This window comes from Phyllostomus discolor, chromosome 1 (assembly GCF_004126475.2).
Source record: "Phyllostomus discolor isolate MPI-MPIP mPhyDis1 chromosome 1, mPhyDis1.pri.v3, whole genome shotgun sequence".
Lineage (NCBI taxonomy): Eukaryota > Metazoa > Chordata > Mammalia > Chiroptera > Phyllostomidae > Phyllostomus > Phyllostomus discolor.
In genome coordinates, this window is record NC_040903.2 from 99587460 (window position 1) to 99608041 (window position 20582).

Consider the following 20582-nt stretch of genomic DNA (forward strand, 5'->3'; position numbering starts at 1 on the left):
TCATGGCGTGCAAGGCGTCTGGTGGACCTCGAGGTCCCACATTCATGCTCAGATAAACAGACTACACAACCCAGGGCTCCAGCATGGGGAAATAAAGCCTCAAAACACCAATTGAAAACAGCTGTGGGGGTTGAGGTGCCAGGAGAAACTCCCAGCCTCACAGGAGAGTTTGTTGGAGAGACCCACAGGGTCTTAGAACATACACAAACCCACCCACATGGGAATCAGCACCAGAAGGGCCCAGTTTGCTTGGGAAAGTGGGAGAAGTGACTGAAATCCAGCAGAGAGCCAAGCAAGTGCCATTGTTTCCTCTCGGACCCCTGCCACACAAACAGCATTACAACCCAGCAACAGGGTTGACCCCCCTGGTGAACACCTAAGGCTCTGCCCCTCATTACATAACAGTTGGGTCAAGAAAAAAAAAAAAAATGGCCCAAATGAAAGAACAGATCAAAGCTCCAGAAAAAATACAACTAAGCAACAGAGAGGTAGCCAACCTATCAGATGTAGATTTCAAAACAGTGGTAATCAGGATGCTCACAGAATTGGTTGAATTTGGTCACAAATTAGATGAAAAAATGAAGGTTATGCTAAGTGAAATAAAGGAAAATGTACCAATAGTGAACCAATAGTGATGGGAAGGAAACTGGGACTCAAATCAGTAGAATGGACCAGAAGGAAGAAAGAAACATCCAATCAGAAAAGAATGAAGAAACAAGAATTCAAAAAAATGCAGAGGCTTAGGAACCTCCAGGACATCTTTAAACTTTCCAACATCCGAATTATAGGGGTAACAGAAGGAAAAGGAGAAGAGCAACAATTGGAAAAGTTATTTGAACAAATAATAAAGGAGATCTTCCCCAATCTGGCAAAGGAAATAGACTTCCAGGAAGTGCAGGAAGCTCAGAGAGTCCCAAAGAAGTTGGGCCCAAGAGGAACACACCAAGGCACGTCATAATTACATTATCCAAGATTAAAATGAAGGAGGGAATCTTAGAAGCAGCAAAAGAGAAGGAGGCAGTTACTTACAAAGGAGTTCCCATCAGACTGTCAGCTGATTTCTCAAAAGAGACCTTGCAGGCAAGAAGGGGCTGGAAAGAAGTATTCCAAGTCATGAAAGGCAAGGACCTACATCCAAGTTTGCTCTATCCAGCAAAGCTCTCATTTAGAATGGAAGGGCAGATAAAGTGCTTCTCAGATAAGGTCAAGTTCAAGGAGTTCATCATCACCAAGCCCTTATTATAAGAAATGTTAAAGGGACTTATCTAAGAAAAAGAAAATAAAAAAACATGTACAGTAAAATGACAGCAAACTCACAGTTATTAACAACCGTACCTAAAACAAAAGCAAACTAAACAAACAGCTAAAACAGGAACAGAACCACAGAAATGGAGATCACATGGAGGGTTAGCAACAGAGGAGTAGGAGGAGAAGAGGGGGAAAAGGTGCAGAGAATAAGTAGCGTAGATGGTAGGTGGAAAATAGACAGGGGTAGGGCAAGAATAGTATGGGAAATGTAGAAGCTAAAGAACTTACGACATGTCATGTCCATGTCATGACACATGGACATGAACTAAAGTGGGGAATATGGGTGGGAGAGGGTGCAGGGTTGAGGGGAGTGAAGGGGGAAATGGGACAACTGTAATAGCATAATCAATAAAATATATTTTTAAAAATTGGTGAATTTTCATATAACCATTTTAATATTGAAAATAGAAGAAAATATGCAACATTTTTGACATATGCTTTATTATTTCAAGAAAGATAAAAATGGAATAAAGGCAGAAATGGTCAGGTAGACCAGCTGAAGTTGACAGCAGTTAAATCAAGACATTGAGAACAATCAACATTATACCACATGGGAGATAGCCAACATAACTCAAAATCTCCAAAGTAATAAAGTGATTGCTGAAAAATGAAAAATGTCTTTTATTTTATGGAAAAAACCATATGGACTTTTTGGTCAACCCTATACATGCCTTCTGCTTATTTTACAATTATTTCCTGTCTTCTGCCTTGAGTTACTTCATCTTTTTGTATGTTTATATTTCTTTCTTCAACCTTGTGACTTTCTGGAGGACAGAGGGACTGTGTCTTATGTTTTGGGAGGGTTTTTAAAGATTTTGTTTGTTCATTTGTTTGTTTTTTGCATCTGCAACACTACCTAGTAGGCCTATGCTTTGCTGTTGCTGCCATAGTCATTATTGTTGTGATATTATTAATTGTGCTGAATTAGGGTTTAAATTCCATTATCTTTATCTAGCTGACCTAGATCTCTCAGAGGCTGAGGTCTGATTCTAAGATTTTTAAATTTTATGTATCACTTTTCTCTCTGGTGGTTCTTGGAAAGTGCTCGCCTTAGGAAGCCCTGTACCCCTCACCCGTAGAGAAGCCACAGAAATCAGGACAGCTTTGCCCTCTCCTCGTCTCCACTTAATCTCCGTTTCATCTCCCCACGGGTTTCTGATCTGTACACCGCACTTCTCTCAGTCACACACTGATTATTTATACAGGAGAAATTTATTTTATGAGGCTCATAACATCCCTGTGACTCTCTACCATTATGTTACAACACTTCATATTTTAGTCACATATTACAGTAGCATTACATATTACAAGATTCAGGCTTTTAATGATGTTAATAATGAATCAATATTTACCAGTATTAACTGTGCTCATTGTCCTTTAAGATATCTAATCTATTAACTCCTGCAATTAAATATGACTTTCTTCATATCTAAAGTCAAGCCAGCAACAGAAAGTAGTCATAACTATCCTGTGTTTGTACTTCATGAAGGGCACGCCGATTACTTCCTGAACATGTGTTTTGTTTGTTCCCTCTAGTGTTTCACTCTTGCCACTTGGAGCCAAGTTTCAGAATCTTTAACAGGCTGTTGAAGCTGAAACGCAATTAGGATTCTTAGCTACAAGATTCATAACCCTACCACCTACAATGTGATTTGAAAAATTACCAAATATTATAATTGTGCTGCTGACACAGTAGGGTTTACTTCTTTGACTCCATGTGAGAAAAAGAGTTTAAAATTGCCTGTGATAAACTTGGTGGTAACCTTCACCACATAGTTCCCTGACAGAGCCACAGTTTTCTGGAGTGTTCCCACTGCCTGGCCTTCAAAATGGAGATTTATAGAAAATGACAGGTTTGGGGAAAAGCTTCAAAGTCCCAGGCAGGATTAGAAAAAATATCTGACTCTATCTCTACAGATAGTTTTTTCATCTGTTCTTAACCACCACTAGCTTCCATGATAACTATTCCAAGGTCTTTTTAGATAAATTGTTTCATATAAGCTGAATATTTATTAAAAGTATTTTTAGTATTTCACTTCAATCTCCTTTGATTTTTATGGTTTAAGAGAAAAGTCTCTGATGTTTTTTAAGTATTTTGATTGTTTATCCATTCATCAAAACCTACCACTCAATACAATGGCTCTGACTCTTCAAATGTTGACATTTCACTGGGATCCAAACTTCAATGTAAAAAAAAAGTCTCAGTGCTTGAGGAAAGATAATGTAAGCAAGGGTAAGGGAATTTATTATCACATTTGCAGGTCATTTCTAATAGATCACCAGCACATATCTGGATTGCTGTGGTCTTAACTGAATTTATTTTAGTAATTCAAAGTCAACACACTCTTAGTGGGCACCCTCTGTGCACTACACATTGCACACTGGGCCCTGAGAAGCCAAAGGAACTCTAAGGCATACTCTCTAATCATTAGGGGTCTCCCAACCCATTAAGTGAGATTTCACTTATGGTAGTTCACCTACATGTAGTTAACCAAATTTATGTAATACGGGAGATTTAGAAGTAGCATGACAGAGCTGCAATAAAAGCAAAGAGGACTTCTCATTGAATAAAGTTCAAGGGGTTTAAGTCCTTTGTAAATCTGACTCACCCTGCCTCCCTGACTTACTCTTATACAGTTCTTTCTCCCATACACAGGCTATAGTGCAGCCACATTATTTCAAATATATCCCAAAAGTTTCATACCTCTGTATTCTTGCTAACATTGGTCCTTTATCTAAAGTACCCTTTTCCTACTTTGTCAAGGGTCAATTAAATTTAATCTTTTCTTGTTTTGTTTCTTTTCTTCTTCTTCTTTCTTTTTCTTTTCTTTTTTTTTTTGTTTTTCTCTTCTTTAATTCCAGATTTATTGACTTTAAATCTAGATATACTTTCTCTCATGTCAAAAATCTCAGTCCTGGCCCTGGCTGGCGTAGCTCAGTGGATTGAGCGCGGTCTGGGAACCAAAGTGTCTCAGGTTCGATTCCCAGCCAGGGTACAATCCTGGGTTGCAGGCCATAACCCCCAGCAACCGCACATTGATGTCTCTGTCTCTGTCTCTCTCTCTCTCTCTCTCTCTCTCTCTCTCTCTCTGTCTCTCTCTCCCTCCCTCCCTTCCCTCTCTAAAAATAAATAAATAAAATCTTAAAAAAAAAACACAAAACTTAAAAAAAAATCTCAGTCCTTAAAACTGTTATATAGTTATCTTTAATTCCTAGAGATAATTTCACAAGCTTATTCATATAATCAATGCATTAGCCTTCTATTATATTACTTTACAGATTCACATAGTCACTTATATGTACATTTGTCTTTTACATAAATATTTTTCAGAATGTGGTCTGTTTTTTATTGTTGTTCAAGTATAGTTGCCTCCATTTTCCCCCCACCAAAATTTCATCTTATCTGTGAAGTTCTCTCTACCTATGTTATTTTATATAAATGTAATCATGCAATATGTCCTTCTGTGTTCACCTTCTTTCACTTAGCATATGTCTTAAAAGGTTCATACATATTATATCACATATCATTATTTCATAACTTTTTATGGTGAATAATACTCTGCCATACACACACACACACACACTGCCATATATATGGATGTATGGCATTTTGTTTATCAGTTCATGGTCATTTGGATTGCTTCTACTTTGGGGCAAATAATGCTAGTATGAACATTTATGTACAAGTTTTTGTATGAACATGTCTTCACTTATCTTGGGCATATGCCTAGGGAGCATTGCAGGGTCATGTGATAACTCTATGTTTAACTTTTTGAGAAACCAATAAACTGTTTCTCAAAGTAGCTGTTCAGTTTTGTATTCCCACCAGCAATGTATGATGTTTCCAATTTCTTTACATCTTCACCAACACTTATCATCTGCGTTATTATTATTATTATCATCCAACTGAGTGTAGAATGTTATCTTATTGTGGTTTTGATTTGAATTTCCCTAGTGATTAATCATGTTGACCTTCTCTTCATGTGTTTATTAGCTATTTGTATATCTTCTTTGGAGAAATGTCAGTTTAAATATTTTGCACACTTTTAATTAGGTCATTTGTCTTTTTATTGTTGAGTTGAAAGAGTTCTTTATGTATTCCAAATACTAACCCTTATCATATATATGATTTTCAAATAGTTTCTCATATTCTACAGGTTTTCTTTCACTTTTTTGATAATGTTCTTTGAAACACAAAATTTTTCAATTTTGATGAAGTCTAGTAAATCTATTTTTAGTTGTTTACAATTTTGACATTCTGTTTATGAACCATTGCCTAATCCAAGGTCATGAAGATTTACACCTGTTTTTCCTTCTAGGAGTTTTATAGTTTTGCTCTTAAATTTAGGGATATAATCCATTTTGTTATTTTTTATATATAGTATGTGAGGTGCAGGCCCAACATTATTCTTTTGGATGTGACTATCTGATTGTCCTGGCACCATTTACTAAAAAGACTGTGCTTTTCTTACTGAATTGTTTTTCTGGTCTCCTTGTCAAAAATTTGAGACTAATTTTAGAAAAACAAAAATAAAACTAAGCTAGCATCCTAGCTCTTCTCTTCTCTCACCACCTTTGTTTTCTGAAAACATGAACTTCATTTTAATAGAGAAATGAACTTGGCTTAGATCTATAAAATACCACAGCACAATCCAAAGATCTTAATTTACAACAGCAATCAGAAGAAAACTGCTCTTATTTTCTTCTTCCTCCCAAACCTACCAGTACATCCACATCTGTACTCTTACAGTCTGCCTTCTCTCATATTACAGTGGGTGAACTGAGCTTGTATCCCCCTAGAGTCAACACTTGTGCATTTGCTCTAAATCCTTTTCCCTCTTCCTCACTCAAGGACTATGTTTCGGTAACCACCTCCCTCCTCCATGGCATCAATTTCTCCATTCTAGATTCTTCTCATGTTAGAAATATATCTTTCTTTTCCTTAGAGAAAATTTCTGGTAAAGGATTATATGTACTCACTGTCCTTATATACTTTCTTCCCATTCTTTCTTCAACACACACATCATTTTGCCAAATCCAAAGGTCCAGCTACTGTCCTCATCTTACTCTCAGGAACATTTTACCCAACAGATCACTCCCTTTTGAAGCACTTTCTTCTCTTCTGCAGCACCACACTCTCCTGTTTACCCTCTGGTCTTATTAGACAACCTGTCTTAGTCTTATTTGCAAAATCTATCTTCTTTTTCAGACCTCTCAAGTATGGAGTCCCACCCCCACCCCCAAGGCTCATTCCTATGACCTCTGCTCATTCTTAGGTGCTTTCATGCAGGTCCATATTTTACAATACCATCGTTATTCATATGGCCTTCAAAATTATATCTCTAGCTCCATCCTCACCTTTATACTCCAGATTGGTTTATCCATTTGGTAGGACCAGCTACTTAATTTTGGGGTGGCCCACCAATACAAAGTGAAAATGTGATGCTCTTTGTTAAAAATTATTAGGAATTTCAGGATGGCAGCAGCAGATCATTAAACCAAGCATGGGGCTTTCTGAACATGAGCCCTGTGAAACTGCAAATTTCATATTCCCATGAGGCCAGCCCTGCCGATTGGCTACCTGACAAGCCCACTTGGATACTTAATGAGCATCCCACACTCAATCTATATAAAACAGAACTTCTGATTTACACTTCTGCCCCCCAGAACACAATCCCATTTCTAACGAAGTTCTCCCCATCTCAATCATTTGTATCACTATTACTCAAGCCAAAAATCTGTGATTTCTCTACTTTTCTTTACCAGTCTGTCAGTAAGTCCTATTGTCTCTACCTTCAAAATATTTTAACAGCTTTATTTATTCACTTATAAGTTCAGTTTATTCCCTAATTTATTTGAAATGTCTTTCTCCAATTTATATGCCTCTTCACTAAAATTTAATAAGGAAAAAAGGTTTTGGTGTCTTTATGGATTCTAATAACACTCTACACATGAATAGCTCTAGAAGTAGAAGCTGTAACATACATAATTATTTAATGCATTGGGTTCAATTCTCTCAGACACTGAATTTAAAAGGATTTTTTAGAAAATCAGATCACTTAAAATATTCTAGTGATGTTGACACTTTAAGGTACCACTACTGAGAGTTTTTTAAATGTGACCTATTCTTGTGAATACAAATAATCACTGCTTCCTTTTATTTTGCTCTAAAATATATTTTTCACTTGTTCATATATTGGGTTGCTTTAAAGCAAAGCATACAGCCTTGTGTTGAGGTCCATAGATTCTACCAGCCAGTGTACTGATATTGAGAGATTTTGTACTCATGCTTAGTATTTCTTGTCTCGGAAATATGAAGTTTATTTTATGTTTTATGGATACAGAAACAGCTGAGCAGTTACCATATTACACTAAGCAACTTTGACATTTCTCTAAGGAAGCCCACTGAAGCCTGTTTCTCCTCTGCCAGGACATATCATTTAACAGGGTGAAAGGTTACTGGGACAACCTAAGGCAGCTGATCTCAGGTGTGGTAGCAGCTGTTGTATGGGACATGACTTATTTTGTGAGCACAGAACACTATTATCCAGACTCCCAAGGGAGATTTGGAGAAAGTCATGCCCAGGCAGTCCCATTCCAGGAGAATGTGCTTGAGCGCTTATTTGTTGGCAGTGACCGCTAACTGAGATTCCATCTGGCAAAACTGTAGGTTTTTCCCTGTCCCAGAAAGTTGGGGAACAATTATGTAAGTTGTCTAAAATAATTTGTTTTTAACCACTTTTTATGGAGAAACAACCCACAATTGTTGTAAGAAATTTACTTTAAAAATAGCTTCTGTATGAATATCTATATAGCTGTATACTTATGTACCATAAATTATAATTACCTGTCTTTTGATTTGAAATCATAACTGAGTCCTTGTGGTGACTGTTTTGAGTCTTGTTTTCTCTATTGGAAATGTTGGAACCGGTTAGTGAAATCAAAGCCGTCAGTGGGCTGAGGAAGGGAACCTGAGTGATGCATCTGCGGCTGTCGAGGCCGTCAGCCTCGCCTCAATGTCCACAGCGTTCTCCTTGGTCCTCTGGCAGCTCCTCAGGACTTTAGAGTCTGAACTGTGAGCCATCTGAGAGTCCAACAAGGTTAGTCAGATATATTTAAATGAAATAAGCCCACACACAGTTTTAAAAGCAAGATCCATCATCAGAATTAAAGAAGTATGTCTTTAGAAAAAGTGATTATAAAATTTCTATCCCCATGGAATTTTTTGAGCCGTCTTCTAATATATAGTAGATAAGTCTAATCAATAAAGGAGGAAATATTTTAACTAAGTTTATTTTTTTTTATTTTGTCCTCAAGTAAAGCAGGAATATTTATTTCTTCTGTTACTGAAGAAAATAGTTTCTCTAACTAGAAATTCCTTATTCCTATAGCCTGAGCCAGTTCTGATTACTGTTTTGCTTTCTAAGATAAATTCTTCATAAGGCTTTATAATTATTCTTAAAGTTAATAAATATTGTAGGGTTTTTTTACATTAAAAACAACTGACAGCTTACCTGACATTTCCATGTATTAATTTCTTAATAAGAGAAATAGAATTAAGAATACAATTTAAAAGCCAATTTTCCATCTTTTGTTTTCTCTACCTTCCTCTTTCCCTTAATACCCCATCCGAGCCGCATCCTTCCCCCGCTGAAACTGCAGCTGTGTTCTTCCATTACATACATGTGCACATACGTGCATACACACATGCTTGTTCTGGTCCAGTGCATGTCTTTGGTTCAGTCAGCCTTATAAAATTGTATAGACTTTATTTAACATATAGGCACGCCTCTAAATGTAAACCTTAGACCAAAAGAAAGTATTCTTTATTTCCAGTAGAAAAATTGTATGATTATCAATGGGTAAGAATAATATTTATTTTTGAAAGCTTTTGTATGGTAGAAACTTAGTGGGGCTCAGATGCTGACTTCATGTCAGCCTTTTACTAGCTTGAGTACTCCGGTTAACTTCATTCTCACATCCACTAAAATAGCACACATAGATTCTCAATAAATACTAGTTGCTGTCATATACCACCCTCCCATTCCATTGTGGTTTTTTTGTTCATTTTGACATTTGTTGTGGCTGATGATGATGAGGTGCTACAGTGAATCCTAAAGTTCACTCGTGTTCTGATGCAGGTTGCCAGCAGGCCAGTTTGGTCAGGAGCCTGTGCAGCACCAGCTGCTAAATTATATGTACCCTAAAAATCCTGGCTTCGTGATTATGAAAACTCATATCAGGTTTAGTTACTGGTTTATGAATACTCTGTCTTACGGAAGGCATTGCTCCTTAGTGCATTTTACAAAGATTGATGAAAAACATGAGGAAGAAACCTTGCATGAGAAGCACCCTTTTACCAAACTCATAAAAAATAAATAATTTTAGTATATCATTTTGTCTCAGCAATCAAATCAATCTGACTTTAAAACAGTATATGGAAACAAGTTAATGTGGCTAAGAAATAAGTGTTCTTTGGTCACTGGTTGCTTCAAATTGATGTTGAAATTAAAGCAAATGAAGCCACTTTATTCTTGGAGTTGTTGCTCTTGATATCACAAGGACAAACACACATATTACCAAACCCTTGGAATCTGCTGAAGTTATGTAAGAAAATTAGATTTCTGTAAGCCTGCTGAAATGTGGGAAAGGAAATAGGCAACCTAGGAGAAACTGCATAGTGTAAAATACTTAAAATGATTTCAAAATTTTTGGAAAGAATTCTCCTTTTTTAAAATGTTTATCATAGTTTTATTTGTAATAGTCAAAAATTGTGAACAACTCAAAGGCTGTCCAACCATCAGGTGAGCCGGTAAATTGTGGTTATAAAATGAAATGCTGCTCAGGAATAAAAGAGAGTAAGTTACAATAAGTTACTGACACTGCAACAACATGGATGAATCTCAGAATATTTATGCTGAGTGAAAGATTAATGCCCTATTAAAAAGATCATTTAGGTGGGTTCCCAGGTGGCACAGCTGTGACAGATGGAGGAGGAGGGGAGACATGCAGCTTGAGGGAATAGCCGTGGGTCATGTGTAGAGTTTGCCTTTTAAGGGAAGGTTCAGGGGCGACATGATGCCCTTAAAGAAAGCTTGGCTACTTTTTACATATATGTGAATGTACATCAATAGTTTATTTCTTTAGTTCACTATTGGTTATCCTTTATTTGAAGCTACATGAGGCATCTATTTTATATTAAGTATATGCGTGCAATGTGAAATGTTTAAAAGTGGGTAGAAATATTTCTTAGTAAAGTCAAATCTAATCAATAGAGTTATGCTTGGGTCTCTGAAAGTGTGATTCACTTATCAATTTGTTCCATACTTATTGAGTCTCTGGTCTGTGTGATGGCTCCAGAAAAAATACAGTTTTTGTTCTTGGAAAGTTAGATATAACTTATAGATTTGCATAATAGTAAAATTGTGTGACAAGAATAGATATCATAAGAGATGCAAAGGAATTTATGAGTTAAAAGGGGAAAAAGCTTTTCTCCAACTGGCTTAAACCTGAGGTTTGCCTAGAATTGCCAGGAGGGGAAATGTAATGGGAAAATATTTCAAACATAGGGAACAGCATGAACAAAATATTTGGGGGTAGAAAAGTTCAGAGCATATTTGAAAATAATGTCCAGGTATGTCCAGAGTGGTTTCCTTAGAAAGTCCAAGCAGCTGAATTGGAGGGGTAAATAGGATTAACTGATGGAGAGTCTTAATCATCATTCACCAAAAATTGGTATTCATTTCAGAGGTAGTTGGGAGCTTCTGAAGTATTTAAGAAAAGAAGTGAATGACCAGATTATAATCACAGTAGGTAATGTACTTTAATAGTGAAATTGGAGATCGGAGGAAAAAAGATTATTTGAAAGTTATCATAATACTGCAGATGACCAAGGCTAACTGATTAAGGAGACATAAAAAGACAGTCAGCAGATTTAGTTGAGGAGAGGAGAGGAAAGGGAGGAGGAAAGATGACTCATGCTTTGACTCTGACTCATAAAGAGAATAATAACATCATTAACAGGAAGGGTCAGGAGGAGGAGAAATTTGGGGAGCATCAGTAGATAATATGAGACTTTGAAAGCATTCCACTTATTCCACATTGATTAGGGTGACAATACTAGTAATCATCGAGCACTTATTTGCCGGGCCTATTCTGCATGTTTTACATGCATGGTCTTAGTTATTTCTCAGAGCAACTTCAGGGCTTTTTATGGCCAAATTCACCCTGCCTGTCTGCGGCCACATCAGGATCCAGTCCCCAGGAGCCTAAGCCCAGAGCAGGATTTAAGCTCGATTAGAGTGCCTGTATTGAATGGGCTGGAAGGAACGGGAGGGAGTGGGTAAGAGACAAGGAAAGACAAATGAAATGAAAGGAGGGGGGAGAGATCAGGGACATTTTGGGAATTCCCGGGGAAGATCACAGAGGGCCAGACTTTCAGAAAACTGAAGGTGGGTGTTTCTGGAAAATTAAGAGAAGGGGATCTAAGAAAAGGCACTTATGTTTAGTGGCTCAAACAGTATTGGTGGCCCTAAAAGCAGTTTCAGAAAAGTGGTGAAATCTAAAGTCTGTTGGCAGAGGAGGAAGCAATCGATGAGGAAGTGGAAGCCACAGAGGTAGGCTTTGCGGAGGACTAGTACTGAATTCACTCAGAATAAACTTTGTAATATATAATCATGATTTTCCAACTGTAGCAGTTAATTGAATTTTAAAGATATAAAGTCATTTTGAAAAATAAAAATCTTCAGCCAATATACAGAACTAAGGTATTATTGCTGGGAAGGAGAAGGAAATATTGCCACAGCGCCAGAGGGTAGGACTGCTGAGAAAAACTTTTTAAGGCTGGGGGCACTTACTTGGGTGGCTGTCAGAAGGGGACAGTTTAGGATGGAGGAGAGATCAGGCTCTTCCAGAGGAAGGAGAAGATGATGAGATGCAGTGCATATTGCTGACCTTAAACTAATAGACAGCCAGAGCTTTTCCTGGCAAAATGGGTTTATTCAGGAACAGCAAAGAATTACAGTTCAGGGCATTCCATGTAATGGCAACCAAGTGCAAGTCCCCAGAACAAAGGAGAGGAGACTTGATTTATACAGGAATGAGAGAGTTCAGAAGGTTCAGAAAGGCTCTTGTAAGCAAAGACCCCACTGGAGGAATTTGGGAGTTTGAAATATGGTGGCTTTCCATTGGCTGAATTGGAACCGTCTTTCGTTGGCTGAGAGGTTGGCTGAGAGGTTTTGCAGACAAATATCCTCCTTCCTGCTGGAATAGTAGAATAAAAAAAATTTTTTTCCCCCGATGGAGATGGAAAGTACGTCTGTCTCTTAGGGGGTAAGAACTCTCCCTCCAGACACTCCCAACTCCAATTTAAAGGAGGTTTCTGTTTCTTAATCTTCGAAATAGATAAAGAGGTTTGGGTTGTATAAGTGAGGACCTTTTTTCCTAGACTGGGAAGAAGTCAAAAAGAATGGCGAGGTGGTGCTCTTGAACCCCTAACTATAGCAAACAAGACCAGAGGTACTCACTCATATTTGATAATCTTGCCTTTTTCAGTAAACAGGAGGCAAGGTAATTAGTGACTAAGAGAGGTTCAGATTAGCAGCCCTGAGGAAGATTGGCAACAGTTTCTGTAGGAATGCAGTGAAAAATCAGTTAAAGGTAACTAAAAAGGTTGCCACACAGTATTGAGGTTCATAACAAGGTTAAACAGCATGAATTTTTAGTATAGCTAGTTGCCAGGGTTATGAGATTTTCTTTCGCAATGTTTAGCAGTCTGGCAGTAGAGAACCCAGCTGGCAGGTTTTACAAAGGGTGAAGAAGCAGAGGATTCGAGTGAACCCGTTTTAGAAATAACTACATGCTGAGGAGGGCAGGAGAGTGCTTTTTTTAAAGCCGCATGCCAGTTGGTTTGGGTGCAGGTTTTTCTGTGCAGATGTAGAGCCAAAACAAGAGCTAGGGAAAAAGGGGGAAGCAGAAGAATGGTAGTTAAGAGTGAGGCACCTGAAAGGGCTTAGTGCAGTCAGGGTATCAATGTTTGAACAGGTACAACTGGCCAAGTTCAGGTAGGGGGGCTTCTACTGATTGACTGTGAGGACTGATGTGAGGATGTTAGAAACAGAAAAAATAAAGGTATTTAAGTGATCAAGGCCTCTGGCAGTAGGTGTGACAGGAAGGAGGAGATGCAGTCCAGATAAAAATCCAGAAACGATCATCAACTAATGCCCAGGAAATAGACCAAAAACCAAGAAATAAAAAATGAAAAGAGAGAGAGAAATGCTTATAAATAAATCATAGAGACTGAAAAGGCAGGTAATTACTGAGTTGTAGTATTAGGTGATTTAAAAAACAACCATCGACATCTCACCACAGCTGTGGCATGTTAGAGGAATGTTGACAAGAAGGCTTAATTTTTCAGATGATATATGTGCAATCAGATGTGAAATTTTAATGCTCCTGCTCTTCAGTAGTGTGCATACTACCTCTAGTGTACATTAAATGCAAATTATAGTTAAATTTAACATTTTTATTGCTGGGCCCTATATTGTTGAACTCATATCTATTTTAGCCATATAGCATTGAGATGTTTCCAAAAATTCAGAAAAGGCAAATGTTAGTTCTGTCATTTGCATGATAACTATTTCTAAAAGCATTTGTATTTTATGAAATACGTTAAAAAATCCTGTAGATGTATAGCAGAACCTGACAAATCCTGAATCCAGTTTCTGTTCTGTTACCAAATTTCAATGTGAATTTGAACAAATTACTTAATATTCTAGTACCAGATTTACTCATCAATAGAATAGATATTATGATATATAATAGTGATTTTCTTTTTTTTAAATCTTTGCTTGTTTTTTAGTTTTTCAGTTACAGTTGACATTCAATATATTAGCTTCAAGTATATGGCATAGCAGTTATACATTTATACAACTTACAAAGTAGTCCCCCGTAAGTCTAGTACACATCTGGCAACAGATATAGTTCTTACAGTAGTATTGCCTATATTCCCTGTGTGGTACTTTACATCCCTGGGACTGTTTTGTAACTGTCAATTTGCAGTTGTTAATCCCCTCACTTTTGTCACCCACCCTGCGAACCCCCTCCCATTTAGCAACCATCATTTTGTTTTCTGAATCAATGAGTATTTCTATTTTGTTTATTTATTTTGTTTACTATGTTCTACATAAAAGTAAAATCACTTGGTATTTATCTTTCTCTGTCTGACATATTTCACCTAACATAATACCCTCCAGGTCCGTCCATGTTGTTGCAAATGGTAAGATCACATTCCTTTTTATGGCCGAATAATATTCCACTGTAGGTATGTATTACATATTTTTTATCCAGTCATCTGTCGATGAACACTTAGGCTGCTTACATATCTTGGCTCTTGTAAATAGTGCTGTAGTGAATATAGAGATGCACATATCTTTTTGAATTAGTGTTTTGTTTTTGTTTTTTTTTAAAGATTTTATTTATTTATTTTTAGAGAGGGAAGGGAGGGAGATAGAGAGAGGGAGAGAAACATCAATGTGCGGTTGCTGGGGGTTATGGCCTGCAACCCAGGCATGTACCCTGGCTGGGAATCGAACCTGGGACACTTTGGTTCCCAGCCCGCGCTCAATCCACTGAGCTACGCCAGCCAGGGCTGAATTAGTGTTTTTAATTTCTTCAAAGAAATACCCAGAAATGGAGTTGCTGGGTCATAAGGTAGTTGTATTTTTAATTTTTTTGAGTAACCTCCCATTTTGACTGTACCCATTTACAATCCCACCAACAGTGCACAAGGGTTCCCTTTTCTGTACATCTCCACTAACACTTGTTTGTTCATTTGTTGATGATAACCATTGTGACAGGCCTGACATGATATCTCATTGGGGTTTTAATTTGCATTTTCCTGATGACTAGTAACATTGAGCAGCAGCTTTTCATATGTCTTTGGCCATCTGTATGTCCCCTTTGGGAAAAGGTCTGTTCTGGTCCTCTGCATTTTTTAATCAGGTTGTTTGGCTTTTTTTTTTTTTTGATGTAATATGAGTTCTTCATATATTTTGGATATTAACTCTTTGTCAGATGTATTTGGTGAATATATTAATATATTCTCCCATTTAGGTTTTCATTTTGTTTTGTCAATGGGTTATTTTGTTGTTGTTGTTTGGGGGTTGTTGGGTTTTGTTTGGTTTGGTTTGGTTTGGTTGGGGTTTTTTTGCACTGTACGAAACTTTTTAGTTTGATGTAGTCCCATTTATTTATTCTGTTGATTTCCTTGCCCAGGGAGATACAAGGCCTGTCCAGAAGGTATCCAGCCATGTAATATGAAAAACAGACATTTACTGAAGAAGATACAATATATAAGAAACATTGTACATAGGACAATGATACCCCAGTCCCCTTCAAAGTAGGCACCTTGGGACCTTAGATAGTTCTCACAGTCACCATTGGCTGCCCCGCCATATTTTCCTGAACCTCATCAATGGTCTGAAATCTTTTCCCTTTCAAAGATGATTTTAGTTTTGGGAAAAACCAGAAGTCACAGTGTACCAAATACGAGCTGTAAGGGGGCTGTCACCTGGGTGATTTGACATTTCACCAAAAAACTCTGCATGAGACATGATGCATGAGTGAGGATATTGTGATGAAGCTGCCAATCACCAGTTGCCCATAGCTGCACTTTCTGAATCATCCAAATAGTTTCTGCAGAGGAATGTTGAAGCTTACCACAAAATTTGATGCAAACTCATTGCTCTGCTCACTCAATCATTTTGAATGGGACGGCCACAGAGTACACATGTGCATTCCAGCCCGCTCTCCTTGGCTGCCAGGTTACATTAATGTTGCACAAACCATTCTCATTATATTAACAATAGCTGTATTTTTTCTAGACAGACCTCATATATCCAAAAAAAAATATTACTAAAAGCAATGTCGAAGAGTTTACTGCCTATGTTTGTTTCCAGGAGTTTTATGGTTTCTGGTCTTACATATAGAGCTTTAATCCATTTTGAGTTTATTCTTGGGTATGGTGTAAGAAGGTGGTCTGGTTTTACTTTTTTGCATGTATCTGTTTAGCTTTCCAAATATCATTTCTTGAAGAGTCTGTCTTTACCCCATTCTTGCCTCCTGTGTTATAGATTAATTCAACATATAGGCATCACTTATTTGTGGGCTCTCTATTCTGTCCTGTTCATCTGTGTGTCTGGTTTTATGCCAGTACCATGCTGTTTTGATTAATATTGTAGTATAGTTTGATATCAGGTACTGTGATACCTCCAACTTTGTTCTTCTTTCTCAAGATTGCTAATGGCTATTGGAGTCTTTTGTGGTTTCATATAAATTTTAGGATTATTTGTTCTAGTTCTGTGAAAAATACCATTGATATTTTATAGGGCTTTCATTGAACATATGGATTGCTTTGGGTAGTATGGACATTTTAACAATATTTATTCTTATTTGTATCTTCCTCAATTTCTTTCTTAAGTGTCTTATAATTTTCTGAGTATAGGTTCTTTACAGTTAAATTTATTCCTAGGTATTTTTATGCAATTATAAATGGGGTTGTTTTCTTAATTCCACTTTCTGATAATTTATTATTGGCGTCTAAAGATGCAACTGATTTTTTAATATTAATTTTGTATCCAGCTACTTGACTGATTTTATTTATCAATTCTAATATATTGGTGTGGGAATAATTAGGGTTTTCTATGAATAGTAATCATGTCACCTGCAACTGACAGTTTTACTTCTTTCCTTTCACCTTGGATCTTTTTTATTTTATCTTATTATTTTGATTGCTATGATAGGGACTTCCAGTGCTCTGTTGCATGAAAGTGGTTAAAGTGGGCACCCTTGTCTTGTTCCTGATCTTAAGGAATACACTTAGCTTGTCACCATTGGGTATGATGTTAACTCTGGGTTTGTCATAAATGGACTCTATTATTTTGAGACATTTCCCCTCTAATACCTCTTTGCTGAGAGTTTTTATCATAAGCGGATGCTGGATTTTGTCAAATTTTTTTTCTATATCTATTGATACGGTAAAATTTTTATCTTTCATTTTGTTTACGTGGTGTATCACATTAATTGATTTGTAGATATTGAATCAACCTTGCATCCCATAATAAATCCCACTTGATCATGGTGTATGGTCTTTTTAATGTGTTGCTGAATTCATTTGCTAATATTTTATTGGCTATTTTTGCATCTATGTTCATCAGGGATATTGGCCTATAATTTTTTGGTAATGTCTTTGTCTGGTTTTGGAATGAGGGTATGCTGGCTTCATAAAATAAGCTTGGGAGTGTTCCCTCCTCAACTTTTTATAATAATTTTATAATAGTTGTAGAAGGATAGGTGTTAATTCTTTTGAATTTTTGGTAAACTTTTCCTGGGAAGCCATCTAGTTCAGGACTTTCATTTGTTGGGAATTTTTCATTTGTTGGGATTACTGATTCTGTTTTGTTAGTAGTTATCAATCTGTTCATGTTTTCTGTTTCTTCACTCTCTTTTGGAAGAAGCAACAGTGATCTTCTAACTCTAGCAGTTAAGGCATTTTGAAAAAAAATTGAGAATCAAAAAAAGGACTATATTGACAATTTCAATTAAAATAAGGCCTGGACTTAGTTCAACTTCCATTGTTTTAAAAGGTTGGTTTTAATTATTGGTATTCTATCATAATATGAACATAAAATCCTCTTTCATAAGTATGATAGAGGATTTAGTCTGATGATGAAATGTTTTTATTAGCAAGTATAGCAAAGGAAAGTAGCCACTTACAATAGGACTGTGTGTTCTAAATTCAGAATTATGAGTGATCTAGAAGAGTCTGGAAAGAACTACAGGGAAGGAGGATATCTGTTTGGATCATGAGCCCCCACTCTTTCTCAACAAGAACTCTAGCTCTCTGTTCACTCTACTAAAAGTGATGCTCTGGGCTTTGTTGTAACTCTCTGCAGTTCTCTTGATGTGCAAGAAATCTTATCAAAATGTGTTCTATTATTGTTTTTCTATTATTGTTCTTGTAGCATATGAAATCTGTGAATTAGCAATTATGTTTCTAAAAAATGCCACTTTAATATCCCATAATGAAGTAGAAACTATAAGGGAAACCTGGATAATTAACAGGTATTTAGCAGACCTTATGGAAAAATTGATTTGATGTTATCTGTAATGGTACGTAGGTAGGTAGGTAGATGATAGTCATATGGAAGGAGGTAAGGAAGGCAAACAAAAACAAAAAAGGCTGTTAATGTTCGTGGAGGAAAATGACTCATGTTCAATTTTAAAAGGATAAAATGCAGAAATAGTCAGTTGAAGTAACTTTCATGGAGTAGATGCTTTGATCCTTTGACAATGTGGGCAGCCTTAGGACATGCGTTCTCCCCAGAAGTGGGAGCTACGTGACTGGGGTGATGTCACCAGTGACTGCTACTCACCACAGGGTAAACAAACATCGGCAGGAAATCAATGTGGGTAGGGCAAGCATGCCTTCCTTCTAGAAAAGTATCATGCCTTTCAACGGCAGTGGTTTGTTATTTTTTTTTTCCTAAGGGAAGAAAGGGGATGGAGCATAGCTGCTGCCTTCTGTCACAGAAACCTTTCATTACAGAGGCAGTGTCTGTCCTTGACAAATGGGATTTCCTTGTTGGCAACCTCTGGAACATTGAGAAGTAAGGGATTCTTGACTCCTGCTGTGGTTATTGGTTGCTTTCCCCCAACTGACAAGCACGTCTGTGGAACTGCTAAGAAGAAAGTTTCGAGTTACCAAAATGAAGCAAACCCACTGAGGAGTAGGAGCAGCCGCAGGAGGAGGAGGAGGGGGAGAAGAAGGAGGAAGAGGAGGAGGAGCAGCAGGAGCTGCAAAAGAAGCAGAGCCTTTAAGCATTGCAGCAGCTGCTGCTCTGATTGGCTGTATGATTCAGCTGCTTCCTTGGAACAAAAGGTCAAAGTGGACTGCAGTGTAAATGTTGAGAGGCAGTCAATAAAATTGCATTGCTTGAAGAAGTTGGGAGGCTGAGAGCAGCAGTACACTGGCTAACTGCAGAGCAAGTAGCTTCAGCTGTGAGGTGCAGCCTCCCTCCCCAAGCCCAGCTTGGCCACTCTAAGAAGACGGTCACTCTACAGACGACCAAACTTGGCACTTGGCGTGGAAGAGAGAGTTGTGAGGGTCCCTTGAAAATTTATGTTCAAGAATGGCTTGTGAAATCATGCCTCTGCAAAGGTAGTATTCTTTCCTGTTTGTTTTGTTTTATTCTGTTCTGTATTTTCTGAGTAGTATACAACCATATAACTTAGCCTATACCTGGCATCTTTTAGTAACATGCTGCAGACTCTGGGAAGTCCACAGTACACAATGCTCTTCATTAGAAACAGATGATTGTTAATATTGTATGGCTTCTTTACTGACACTTATGCCCAATTTCTTATCTTATTCACTTGATTATTATGTTCATTTTTTTCATTGAACAAAAATAAATGTAAGGAAATATCTTTGAAATTTAAAGAAAACCAGAAACTAAAGATATATTGAGCAGATTTATAATAAAGCTGAATTAGCTTCTTAGCAGTGTTGTGATGCTGTGGTAGTAAGCTCCAAACTCATTTTAAAGAATGTTAATAGGCTAAAGCCCTTTTAAAAATGCACGTTAAGATCCCTCCCTTCTAGAGTTCAGGTCTAGACAAAGATTTTCTACCAGTAAGAACACTGTAATGCATGAAAATAAATGTTAAGGATAATATTTATTTCCCTATGAATAATTATAGATGGATTTATTAAACAAATGACACCTCTTACAAAATAGCTGTGTAAGAACACTTGAGTACAGGGCTGTGTTTTGTTCCTTAATGATTGTAATGAATTATAAAGGGCGGAGTGGAGCAGAGAAAGGTAAATTTAAACAAAGGGGTTTGCTAGAAAGAACACGGATGTTGAACTACTAAGTGAATAAGGTGTCCTGAAAGGTTAGAGCTGGAAGTCACCTGTGTGAGGACCGGTCTAATCCTTCAGTCTCAACAGGAAAACTGAGGTATGGAGAAAGCCTCAAAGTTGCACAAGGTCATGTTTTATGTTTTTAAAATGACTTTTGCCCACTGTATTTCAACTTTGCTTTACATGTACTGGTATTTAATCCCACATAAATGCTTCCTATAAGAAACGATAGAGGGTTTTATTAGTGAAATTTATTTTTTAAATGAAATAATAAATACAGTTTATATGATATTTTAAAAATCAGGACAAAAATGAATTTCATTTTTAAAACAATGCCATCGATATTTTA

The 20582-nt window shown here is 37.1% G+C and overlaps 1 protein-coding gene across 12 annotated transcripts in view; it reads left to right on the forward strand.

Moving 5' to 3' along the window:
• The window catches only part of FAM13A (family with sequence similarity 13 member A), a 275554-nt gene that overhangs the window by 160713 nt on the left and 94259 nt on the right, over positions 1-20582 (forward strand). For 2 of the 12 annotated variants that reach the window (XM_036026583.1, XM_036026592.1), the window contains exon 1: positions 19163-19525. The exons of 9 other annotated variants lie outside the window; for them this stretch is intronic. In XM_036026583.1, the coding sequence (XP_035882476.1) occupies positions 19497-19525 (29 nt within the window). In that variant the 5' untranslated portion in view covers positions 19163-19496. Of the gene's footprint in view, positions 1-19160; positions 19526-20582 lie in introns of those variants that run through there. One more of the 12 variants, XM_036026579.1, reaches the window with a different exon arrangement.